This window comes from Sceloporus undulatus, chromosome 1 (assembly GCF_019175285.1).
Source record: "Sceloporus undulatus isolate JIND9_A2432 ecotype Alabama chromosome 1, SceUnd_v1.1, whole genome shotgun sequence".
Lineage (NCBI taxonomy): Eukaryota > Metazoa > Chordata > Lepidosauria > Squamata > Phrynosomatidae > Sceloporus > Sceloporus undulatus.
Genome location: NC_056522.1, coordinates 197626717 through 197638991, shown reverse-complemented (window position 1 = coordinate 197638991; position 12275 = coordinate 197626717). Strand labels below are relative to the sequence as shown.

Genomic DNA, 12275 nt, shown 5'->3' with positions numbered 1-12275 from the left:
TTTCCCTCTGATATGCAGGGGAAATGGGGAGAAATCAGTTCACACATTCTAACATAGATATGGATGGTTATGTTCCATACACACCCAGAGCCTTGCAGTCACAAGTACTCCAGATGTGTTATGTATCTGCTTCAGCTGGCTGTTTCTTCTACAAGGCCAAAAGAAATATTAATCATTCTGCTTCATGTGAAGGGGATGGGATCTCCTCTCAAGTTTCAGAAAGGGGCTGGGAAGTAAAGGAAGCCAGCGATTTTCCTATTTAAGGCCAAAGCAAAGGAATGTCTGTGGCTGAGTTCTGTGCAGGGGCCCGGTGGCTGACAGACAGGGCAGGAAGCAGTTGATGGTGCTCTCTTGATTTTTCTTCCCCCTTCTTTTTTGCCTTCTCTTTTGCACATAGAGTCTCATGTCTAATATCATTTAGACATGATGAGCTGTGTGCAAGGAGTCCTTTTGCTCTTCCTTGCTGTGTGGCAATCACCAGTTATTTTGGCACAACAAGATGGTGAGTAATTCCCACTTAAAAGAATTTTCATGGATTTTAACCACATTTTTCTCTCCGTCAGTTTTGTTTCTGGGACAATCCATTTGCCTTTTTGCCAGTTCAACTTTGGGAGCTACCTTCAAGGATCCTGCTCAGTTCTGCTCTGTGAAGTGGGAGCAACCTGCAAAGGAAAGAAACTTTCTATGGGGCTTAGGCATGTTCCTCAGTTTTGTGTCTTTGATTTGCATTGCTCAACAACCGCTGGAAACTTTTTAGTGTTTGAGCTCTTGGGATAAGATCTGTGAGTCTGAGTTCAACAAAATCTGGAAGTGATTTGTCATATGTAATAAGGTTATATGTTCAACCATTTGCAACATGACTGTTCTTTGTTTTATAGGAAGCATTGCTTTGGTACTGCAGGGATATGCATCTTGTTAAAAAAATGTAGACTTAAATGTAAAAGCAAGCATTTTTGAAACTCAGAATGGTTTTATTCAGTTATAAAGATTTTTCAGCTCTCTCTCTCACACTCTCTGCCTCTCTCTGTATGTATGTATGCATGTTTTACTACAAAGAATTAAGCTGAAAGATTGATGAATCCATGCAGCCCAAAGCTTGGTCCATCACTCATCAGAGGATGTTGCAAGCTCCTACATGACTTGCTAACAACAAATAAGGCTGCACTCCTTTTCATGCAGACCTGGGAGGAAGCCCAGTGAGGGACAGTGGGATTTACATCTGAGTCAACAGGCATTGGAGTAGGCTGTATAGAGCACGCAAACTGCAAAACAGATCACTTGAAATGGTTTTTACCAAATTACCTCTTCACTGGGGCAGCAAATCTGTTCAAGGTTTCAGTGTGAACATTAAATAAGCTATCCAAGGTTATGAACATTCTCTCCAAAATACCAAGCACATTGGAACGCTCCTTTAAAGTTTATCATAAAATCTAGAGTGGATTTATTGCCTAAATGATGAGGGAACTACCAGCCACTGTTCAAGGCACAAATGGATGGGTTAAACAAATTAATGGCAAGCTTACTACATAACCAAACAAACACAGTCCTTTTCCATAGTTATATGAAAGGATCACTTACATTAATGGACAGCAAGACACTTTATGTCTGAAAAATGGTTTTCTGGCTTCAGGTTTTCTTATAAAATGAAAGGTTTATTAATGAAGAATGCAGGAAGACAAACTACAGTTACCAGTTTTATGTGGATCATCCTGCCAGAGCTGCATATGAAACATATAATTTCATGTCTGAAGTCTTTCAGCTACTTGCATGATACTACTCTGAGGAAACACATGCTCTGATTTCACTGTATAATTCCAGTCTGAAAGGCACTGTTTGGATTTTTCCATAGATGTTTCATCTTTAATGTAGCAAACAGAGCATGGATATATATTTTTGGTTATGGACCATGAGTGGGGACATGCAGTCCTCCAGATGTTAATGACCCCCCCCCCCATCATCCCTCAGCATTGGCTACACACAGCATTGGCTACACACTGACTGGAACTGATGGCAATGGGAATCTGATAGCTTCTGGAGGACGAGTTTTCCCCAGCCTTTCACTAATGATTACAGTACCATCAACCACTATTTATTCATTAGTTAACAATCAGTCATACATCCTTCAAAATAAAGGAAAAATAGAATAATTTCAGTACACTGGTCTTCAGTGTTATCTGAAGTAGAAATATTCTTCTCTACTTTTATTAGATTCAACTGCCTATGTCCCAGCACAAATTGTAGTGGATATGGATGTACCCAGTTATTGCTGTCCATTTAGGTAGGCTGTTTATTTCTGGAATTGTCAGGATATGAGCGACAAAGAAGCCAAAGGCATATTAAAAATTACTCCTATTGCAGATCTGTACGTGTTTCCCCTTGCAATTTTTTTTGTGCAGAATTAGAAAACAACTCATTTGTCATAATACCTGTAAAAAATTGAAGAAATTGCAGAACAGTTACCATTTTCCCTATGAAATACCAAGTAATACACTTCCTTTGGAATTCAAATTTCCATAAAATGCAAACCGCGATGCTTGTATTTTGCAACCAATCTCACTTCTTTATTATTATTTCTTTACTTCCCATAATGGCATGATTTTCAGCAGCTGAAACTGTTCAAAGTGTTAACAGATATGACTCGGGCAATGAAACAGCAGTAGTCTGGGATTAACATAGATGACAATGGAGTCTCTAGATATCTTAAATTGTTATGTGTTGACAACAGTGTTTATATGGTTAGTATCAAATGAATGTCAATGTATAGTTTTTCTTAGCATAGCTTGCCAAAAGGTTTTGGCAAGTCTTCAAGGAAGCTGCTGAGTACACACTGAACATAGAACAGAATAATCATACAAAAATCAGCTTGTAGTGTTGAACAATATTATTTTTGTTGTCTGACTGGTCTATAGGCAAACATCAAATTGTAGCATCCTGTTTCTAAGATGCCTTATGTGCCAAAACTGCTTCTCTTATCATCAGGCTGTAACAACATCCTTTTCCCCTCTGAATCTTGGTATATGGCTATTGGTAAAAAAACTCACATTAGTAATTGAGTGTTGCCAGGTGGTTGTCTTTCTAGGCTTCTTTCTAACTTGGAAATTTTACTTGCCTTGAGTTCAAGTAAACTGAAGTTTTCTGGATTGTTTCTCTGAATCAAGTCTTCTTTCCTGGCTCCCAGTTCCAACTTAACATGGAGTTGGAAGCCAGGAGAGAAGATTTGGTTCAGAGATGCAATGAAGGGCCATCTAGTGGATGATGTAGTGGATGATCATGTTACTTCTTATTCCCAGTCTACCTACATCCTAGTCTTCATCTTCCCATTACTACTGCAGTTGCTATTCACTCATGACTCACATTCTTATTTCCTAGAAATCATTAACATTTGCATTACTTGGACAATTACACCTGGAATATTTAGTAGCACAGATCCATATCATGCTAATAAATAAAGAGTTTGCTAGGTTGTTCTGTTCCCCACCCCAGCAATGACAATATATTATAAAAACAAGGCCTTCACTAAAATAAACATAAAAAGATGTAACATATAATAACGGGACTGAATCTGAGTTGAGTGGGCTTTGGGATTCAGTATCCTTCTCTCCACATGTTTCATGTCTCTTTTTGAGTACATAAAGGAAATGTGTGATTTTGAATTTATTAATATAGTAGATTAGCTTTTAATATAATGCTTCTTTCTATTCAAAACTTTCTTGATAGACTAGGTGATGTTTGACATTTGTCATCTCGTTTTCTAAACATCCTTATCAGGGCTGTTGGCATTATAAAGAAGCATGATACAAGTATACTACCTATTAGTAGTTCAAAATAGCACAAAATCATTTGAGGCATCTGTTATCTCCCCTAGAATCCCATTTATATGCTACTCTTATGTCATAGTTGCCGCTTCCTTATGGCTGGATCTCTCACCACAGCAGTGATGTCTAAGTCTGATAATGATTTCTTTTTTGTATTGGAAGGCCATGTGGGATCCCTTGCCAGCACTATACCTTCCTATGGGGCTGGTGGCACTGGGTGAATAATGTTGTACATGATCCACCCATCCTGTGTTTATTAGATTCAGATGTTCATGTTGGAGTCCATCCATGATGAAGCAGCAATTACATGTGACAGAGGTAATGTAAAAATCAGCTTTTGATTTCCACTCCTGCAGAGAAGCTTTGAACAGATAGAATGATGTGTCATCTACAATAAAGTTTTGTGCATGAACTCAAAAATACAGTCATTATCTTCTGGTTTTTCAATTGCAATATGGTTTTGCTGACCTCTGAAAACTGCTGACATTAGCTTGAATCCTACTGAATTAGTCCAAACTAACCCATTAAATCAATTGCTGAACAGTGAATAGGTAAAACCACTTATTCAATGCATCTACTTTAGTTGTAAATAAGGATAGGATTGGCCTGTTGTGTTCTTTTACTGGTATTTAAACATTAATATGATGAAATCAATGAACCATGGGACACATGCAAAATTGTCCTTTGTGATATATACTAGTAGAAGTATACATGTTACATGGGCCACATTCATTAGTTACTTAAGAAAGCCATTAACTTAAGAATGCTTTGGAGATTGCCTTGAGCCGCCTTGAATCCCATTTTAGGAGAAAGGTGGGTTATAAATCCAATAAATAAATAAGTAATTTTAACCTAGTAATCAATTGTGCTCTTTTTCAGTTATATGTGCACAGGTGTCATTCATAAATGATGCCTGCATAACAGCGGAAATCCTGGTAGTAACCTACTAAGATTTAATATACAGTGCACCCTTTTTTAATGTGGGGGATCCGTTCTGGACCCCCCTCCCCCCCCGCATAAAAAACTGCATATGCTTGAGCCCCATTGAAAGGGGTTCGTGCATGGCATGTTGGTGCATGTCCAATTACTTTCAATGGGATGCGCCACCCCATGTGCTCCCACGCAGCTTTCAGCATATGCTGAAAGCCGCGTATAGTGCGTCCGCGTATGACACGGGTACACTGTATGTCTAATTGTCATTTGCATGTATTGTACTAGATAAGTAGTGTAGCAAGTGAATGTCACTCAGAAGAGATGCCTTGCATGCGTATTATGGAATTAAGCAGGAGGCAAACTCATTAATTAAACTTACCTAATTCTGTGCCTTCAAACTATTTCTCCATCTAGTTTTATACAAACTTTTTTTAAAAAAATCATTTTTTAGACTAATCAAATGTAAGACTGGAAAACTTTACAATATTCACAATAAAATGAAATTAAGATTAGGAAAATAAGACACTGAGACAAACTGAATTTGACATAGTCTATCAGGAATCAGGTTTCAAGTGCAACGTGTACCATATGAAGTAATCAAGGTATCTACTGATACAATTTTAAAAAGTATTTGCATTATATTCCAAACTATCCCAAAGTAGACATAATCTGGAGTCATTTTTTTAATGTCTGGGGTAGGGTGGGGATGGGAATCCCTTTAAAACAACCATGGAGAATGTGAGATCCTCCGGGTGTTGTTTAACTGCACCTCCCATTACCCTTCACTAGTAGCTGTGCTGTCTAGGGCTGTTCTTTTAAGAAGGTTCACATGAGTCTGGACTGAGCCAGAAACAAGCAACATACTTGCCCCACTTCTTGTGCTTGTATTCATAAGCTGCTGAAGGTCATTAGGGCAAGCATTAGCTTGCATGTGTTGCTTGATTTCCAAACCAGAGATGGGAAAGAAAGCTGCCAGCTCAGTTTCAATATGTACTTATTTGGAATTTTGGTTTCCTGCAGAGCAGCATTTCCCAAAGTCGGGCATAAAAGGCTCTTATTAGTTCAGCAGGGATGTGGGGATAGTTGTTTGTGGAACATGACTCTTCCCCCTATAGTGGTGAGGGTAGCTTTTTTTCTCTGCCTTCCAAGTTTGTGTGGTTAATTCTCTTGCCCTTTATTCTATAGCCCAACTCTTTCTCATTCTCCTCCAGCAGTCTCTTTTCCCATTACCACTCCTCCACCCAGCCTAATGGATGACTTGGCTCTTCTTTCTGTTTGGAAAGGGAGCTTTGCTTAGAAGGGAATCACTGCAAGAGGGCAGACCAAGAATGGCTTGAAAAATCCCTCCTGTAAAGATTCCCGAGAAAGAAACACAGCTGTGCATAGCTGGAGTTTGTGCAATTCTGATTGCCACATTTAAGATGAGAGCATTCTCAAAAGTGAGTGTCTGGGGATTAAAGTGTTGCAAAATCCAACCTTCAGTAAAGAAAATTATCTGTGACTTCCTGTGATTTAGAAAAGCCCACATCTAAATTAAGTTCTTGGGAATCCATATCCTCTAGGTGAGTAGGTGTTCTTGGAAATTAAGTCAGTTTCATAACTTTGAGGAGACTGGTGGCTTGATGAAAATTAGATGATTGCCTTTTGCCTTGCATGACTTTCCATATGTGCTTTTTGACTTGAGACCAAGCTCCAGCAAAGATTTTCTTGAAGAAAAGCACAGAGCTGCAGAGGAGTCCCCCCACCCCAGTACTTTATTACAGGCAGGACAAAAGCAGAGTGGTGTTTCTTTTCCAATAGCAGTGGTTTTATTTCACTTATTTCTTTTAAAGCTGCTGCATCAATGTCTCTGCAGTTTTGATAGTCTTTTGTGTTCCTTCTATCCCTTTTCAACTCATAGTAAAGCATACAGAAGGAGTCCTTAATTCATGGATGAGGAATTACAATGTCAAGACCACAGCTCCCAGTAACCCTCACCTCTGGCTCTACTGGCTGGAGTTGATGGCAGTTTCAGGCCATCAGTCTCTTGAGAGCCAAATGTTCCCTGTCCTTGCTGGAATCTTTTACTTCTGTCTTGAGTGGTTGACAAAGAAGACTGGAAACAATAATTGAAATGAAGAAAGTCTTTTTTGTTAATCTGCTCTTTTCAAAGAAAGGCTTCTTGTCTCATTGTTGTGATCGCATGGACCTTTAAGCACATGATCCATGCATAAATTATTGTTACCAGGACAGGGAACACTTTTGTGCATTCTTTTTCTCCTGTATTTGAGAAATAGCGAGGAAGTGAGGTGCTCCTCTGAAAATGTCAAGATCTTGGAAACAACAAATGGCCCTGACTCTGAAAGTCTTTCATAGTTTGAACACTTTGCTAACATAGGTTCTAGGTTTGTGGAGGATCCTACTGTCATATGTTAACTGCCTGTAGTCTACCTTGATCTGGATCAGTGGTTCCCAAAGGTTGTTGGACTTCAGCTCCCAGAATCCTCAGGTACTGATCATGCTTGTTGGGGATGATGGGAGAAGCAGGTTCCGAGGATCCAAGTTTGGGAATCACTCATCTAGACTGTTGGTCTTCAAGTCTAGTATCATGACCCCAACTGGGTTGTACAATCTGGGGATAGTGTTCCATAACCATACTTTTGGAGAAAAGAAAGGAGAACAATGAGCAGAGTGGGAATCTAAATAGGTAACATTAAGGGAGAAATAATATATAATATAAACAAATAAAAGATGATACTGGCCACTGATCTAGATGATTCATTAAGCTTCAGCAGATATATCCCAAGTATTAACTTGCATTGCCTTTCAAGCTGCTAAGATGTAGTTTAAGACTTCTTTATATTCCTGTGAAATTTGATTTAGCAACAGACTTCCAAAGCTGACATGATTACTCAGGCTATGCAGGAACGTGAAGGATAGATATCTTCTTTGGCCAAGCTATTACCAAGGGACACTGAATAGAACAATGATGGAACAAAATGTTTCCCATAAAGGCTTATAAAACTCAGTGAGTTCAGCCCATTTGCTCCTGAGCAGTCTCTGCATTCAAATGGTCTATTCAGAATATAAAGGGCTGAGAACTTCTGGACACACTCTAGTTCTAAACAAATGCTTGGAAGCCCCTTTTATAGGCCCCACTTCCAAATAAATAAGAATAGGATTCCTGCCTAATGGTGAGATTGACAGTGCCAGACAGAGGAGCAAGCTAAATAAAGTACTGCATGGGGCAAAGTTGGTAATGGTGTAGCCCTCTCCATGTTGTTGTACAGTTAATCCCAGAAAAACCTAGTCAGTGTAACCAATGGTGAAGAATGGGATTCGCAATTCAAAATATATTGAGGGTCATATGATTTAGGTTCAGGTACTCCAATTATGAGGGTCCTAAGTAATTCTCTGTGCTTTTGAAAAAATGCATTTTGGGGATAATGTTATGGAGCCTTTTAAACTTGACAGTGCTTATGGGGCTCAACATGTCCCCAGTTTGGCCTGTTGATTAATCATCTGAACTGTATTGGAGGAATAGATTATAAGAGCCAGTGAAAGAACTGGTGCAAAGACACACTCATGTTAACCCCAGCCTCATCTTGATGCATCCATGTGCCACTGCAGAGATTGCACTGTTGCTCCTCATTGCCATACACCCAGCTTTAGCAAGGCAGAGGGACCTTAAACAAATCTGATGGAAATCAGAAAGGATTATATCCAGGCATGACTAAGTGTAAGGGAGAAATGGTTTTCTACCATGTGGGGCATAATTGGCATGCCAGATCTCTGACATCTGACACCAAGCCACCCTTCAGCTTCTGCAATAAAAAAACTATTGTTCCTTCTACAGCTGCAGATAACAGATCATTCACACTGTGGATGAGGCCTCTCTTCCTCGAAATGTTGCACAACTGTTTTTAATTACAGTCTTTCAAACTCCATAAGCCAAAATAATTATGTGACTTATTAAAACATTTCCTGTGATCAACAAATTAGAACCTTAACTAAGTGACAACACACATTTCATGGGTTTCATTCCATGTTAACCATGAAATGGCCTTCTCTCATATACAGCATCAACTAAGATTTTACAGTTGTTTTTTGTGAAGAGAACAAAACTTTAAAATGAAAGCACAGCATTTAAAATTTAAAATACATGTGCAACCTTAAGGCAGGATTAGTGTCATCAGTGCATAGTTTTTTTGTTTTGTCTTGCAACTCCATTTTTCTTACAAGGAACATTATTAGCTCCATAGTTCATTTAAAATCACACTTGGTCTTGCTGCTCTCACTCATTTTTATTCTCTCTTTTTTTCTTCGGGACAAACAGCAGAACTGATTTTGGTGGCTGCCTCCTAGTAGCCATTTTATTTTCCCAGAATGCTCAGAGTTGTATTATTATGGGCCAGTTGGGGACAAAACTATGTTTTCCTCCGAAAGCTCCAGAATCAATCCAGTATTTGAGGGGACTATTTCTACTGCAGAAGGATCATAACCCTTCACTTCTGAATGAATGATGAATGGAGTCTGATGGGATAATGAATAGACCCCATTCATTATTCTTTGTGGCATATCAAGAATTCATAATACTGGAACCCATTGAAGCATTTGCTATGAAATGAATGTGCACTCCTTGGAAGAATTCAACACTAGTCACTATGGAGGAATGGTTGTGGAAGCTGATGAAATGAGTAGAAATGGAGCAATTGTTTGATCTGATTTGAGAATGGTTGTTAGTGACATTTCTTAAAGATCTCAGTCCCTTATGAACTTTTTGTGAAAAAGAAAGAAAGAAAATGAATTGGTAATTTTTGGTTTTAGAATGGATGCACTGTTTAGATGGGAAAGTATGGTTAACTATATGCAATGTCTTAAAGTAGTCTTTTAGTCATCTCTCATCTCAGAGTACAAACATCATCTTCAGTAGAAGAAATAGAATACAGAAGCAGGGCTGGAAGGGTTGACTTTTCAGTTAGATGGGTGATAGTAAGGATTTCCTGCCCACCTTATCTCACCTCTCCCCCTCTGCCTCTAATTTCCTTTACAGCTCAACACATTGACATTAACATTTACTTTTCAATCCACAGTCTATGATTCATCTGAAATTAGAGGTGCTGGTAGTTCTGTGTGTCTCTTTTATGATCTGGCATATATTGTGGCTCAACTATACTTGTCATTTTTTTAAAAAAAAACACGCAGAACTGATAGCATAATGCATCTATTCCCTCTTCTTCCAGTGTAGATTAACAATTAAATGATTTGTTTTTTAAAACTGAAGAATAACTGTTCTACACAATAATTTCAGAGCACCGTAGAAGTTAATATCTAGCATTAATGAAACAAGTAAATGGAAACAATTTTGTTTATGTGCTGTTCTACACCCACAGTTGCACAGAAAATTATATATACCCTGTTCCTGACATCAAGCTGGGCCCGATTTCTGATATTTGGAAACTCTGCCTGCTTTATGTCAAGATGACAATGGAAAACATGACATAACCCTTCAAACAACAGTCATTGGTTAGATTTACTTTGGATGCGCTTCAACCTCTGGGGCTTTTTGGCTGCATTTAATGAAACACAGCAAAAGAGATTCCTTTCTTATTAGCTAATAAACCACTTCCATTTTCCAAGATTTTATACTGAGCCAACACTATAATTTTAAAAACGAGAAAACAACATAAATGTAGGCGAATGGGAAAGAATATCTGTGCCCTTTAGTAATGCCTAGCAGCTCTCTCCTTAGCTTCAAGTATCTCCACAAAATGTCAGCTGAGAAAGGGAAGTGATCAGGTTAGGAGGAACCATGTCCTTAGTAATTTTCTTATCATCCAAGCCCCATAGCAACACAACTTTAATAACAATTGCAATGATCCTGCATTGTCAACAGACTATGACAACAGAACACTGCTATTATTATTTCTCACTTTGTTTTTGTTGTTGTATTTCTTCAAGCCATTACTGATTTATGGCAACCCTAAGGGGAACTTATCAAAGGGGTTTCTTAGCAGAATTCAGAGGGATTTTGACACAAAAGTCCATACCTGTACACTTTTTGTAGTGGTACAGTTCTAGGAGAGTTTTCCCACGGTAGTCTATGGGTTAGAAGGACATGATGTGTCATACTTTATTTCACCACTTTGTCCATAAATTGCACATAACCCATAACAAGAAGCTATCTGTCCAGTTTTCCCAGCCACCTCTCTAGAATTATGTTGCTAATAATGATAATCAATCAATCAAAACTATCAACACTTTGGTAAGTGTCTATCATTTGTGGTTAATGTGATCAAAATTAACAACTACCAAAAGGTAACCACCTTTTTGTCTTTTAATGATGTGGGCAGGGTTCGCCCATTAAGGGAGACAAGTTAGCTCAGTGGTAGAGCAAGTACATTGTATGCAGAAGCCTCTAAATCCAATCCATGGCATCTCCAGCTTTAAAAAATGGCCGGCAAAAAGATAACGTGAAGGCCCTGCATGAAACTCTATGGGATTGCTGTCAGTTATTGCGCTAGATGGATAAATAGTTTGAGCTGGTATAAGGCAGTTTCACAGGGGACTGTTACATCCACAGCACATGTTTGATATGATGCTGTGGTATCCAACCTGAAGCACAGAACTATCTAAGGGAAAACTAGCTATGTAAAATGCACCACTCCCATGGTTTTTTGACAGCCACATTGTAAGGCAGAAATCAGGACAGATTGAAGCTGATAAACACTGAAATAACATTACCTTTTATAATAATTCAATACTCCAAAGATACCATATTGATTATGATTATTCTTAAGAAATGAGCACCCAAGGCTTTTCCTTTTTATAGTTGACACCTCTGCCTCTGCCTCCTATAAAATTAGAAAAGACAAATTGTCTTATCATGTCTTAGACATTTGGGGGGGGGGGGTTACATGCAATTTGGGGCCATGTTATGGTTCCATGGTTCTTCTTATTTTTTAAATAGCTCAAGTGGCAGAGGGAAACCCTCTCCAGTGCGCCCTTCACATCTGACCAAGAAGTTGAGAATAGATGAAGAAAGAAATGTAAAGGGAGAGCTAATAATGTAAACCATACATGAAGATTTATCATCCAGGTGGTGTGTCCTTATATCAGAATACTTCCACAGACGTTCATTTTACTTTTTAGCTATTCATTTTAGATAGTGAGCACGATTCCTTTAATATTCATCAAAATGAATTACCTTTGCTGAATTTTTCACTGACTCATAAGTCTTGGAACCATTCATAAATTACTACAAAATTAGTCTTGTGTCACTGATGAAATAGTACCACAGTTTGAGGGAGTCCAGAAATGGATTTGTTTTGTACGCACGTGTGTGAGAGAGTGTATGTGTTTTATATTTCAGTACATAATGCTCTTGACATTTTAGAAGTATAGTGTTCTCTAAAGCAAATTTATTCCATAGAACTAGAGCTTGAAAATGTTGTGGGGTTTTTTTTAACTCACAGAAGCCTCCCTCCAATATAGCCAATCATTCAAAAAAGTAACTTTTCCAAGCTCTGATTATAGCTCATGAAAAAC

General features: G+C 38.5%; 1 protein-coding gene across 1 annotated transcript in view; it reads left to right on the top strand.

Annotated features, from left to right (window-relative positions):
- The first annotated feature begins 296 nt into the window (after positions 1-296).
- Positions 297-12275, top strand: part of COL3A1 (collagen type III alpha 1 chain) — a 90958-nt gene continuing 78979 nt past the window's right edge. Inside the window, exon 1 of the mRNA XM_042473963.1 lies at positions 297-502. Within this exon, the coding sequence (XP_042329897.1) occupies positions 424-502 (79 nt within the window). The 5' untranslated portion in view covers positions 297-423. The remainder of the gene's footprint in view (positions 503-12275) is intronic.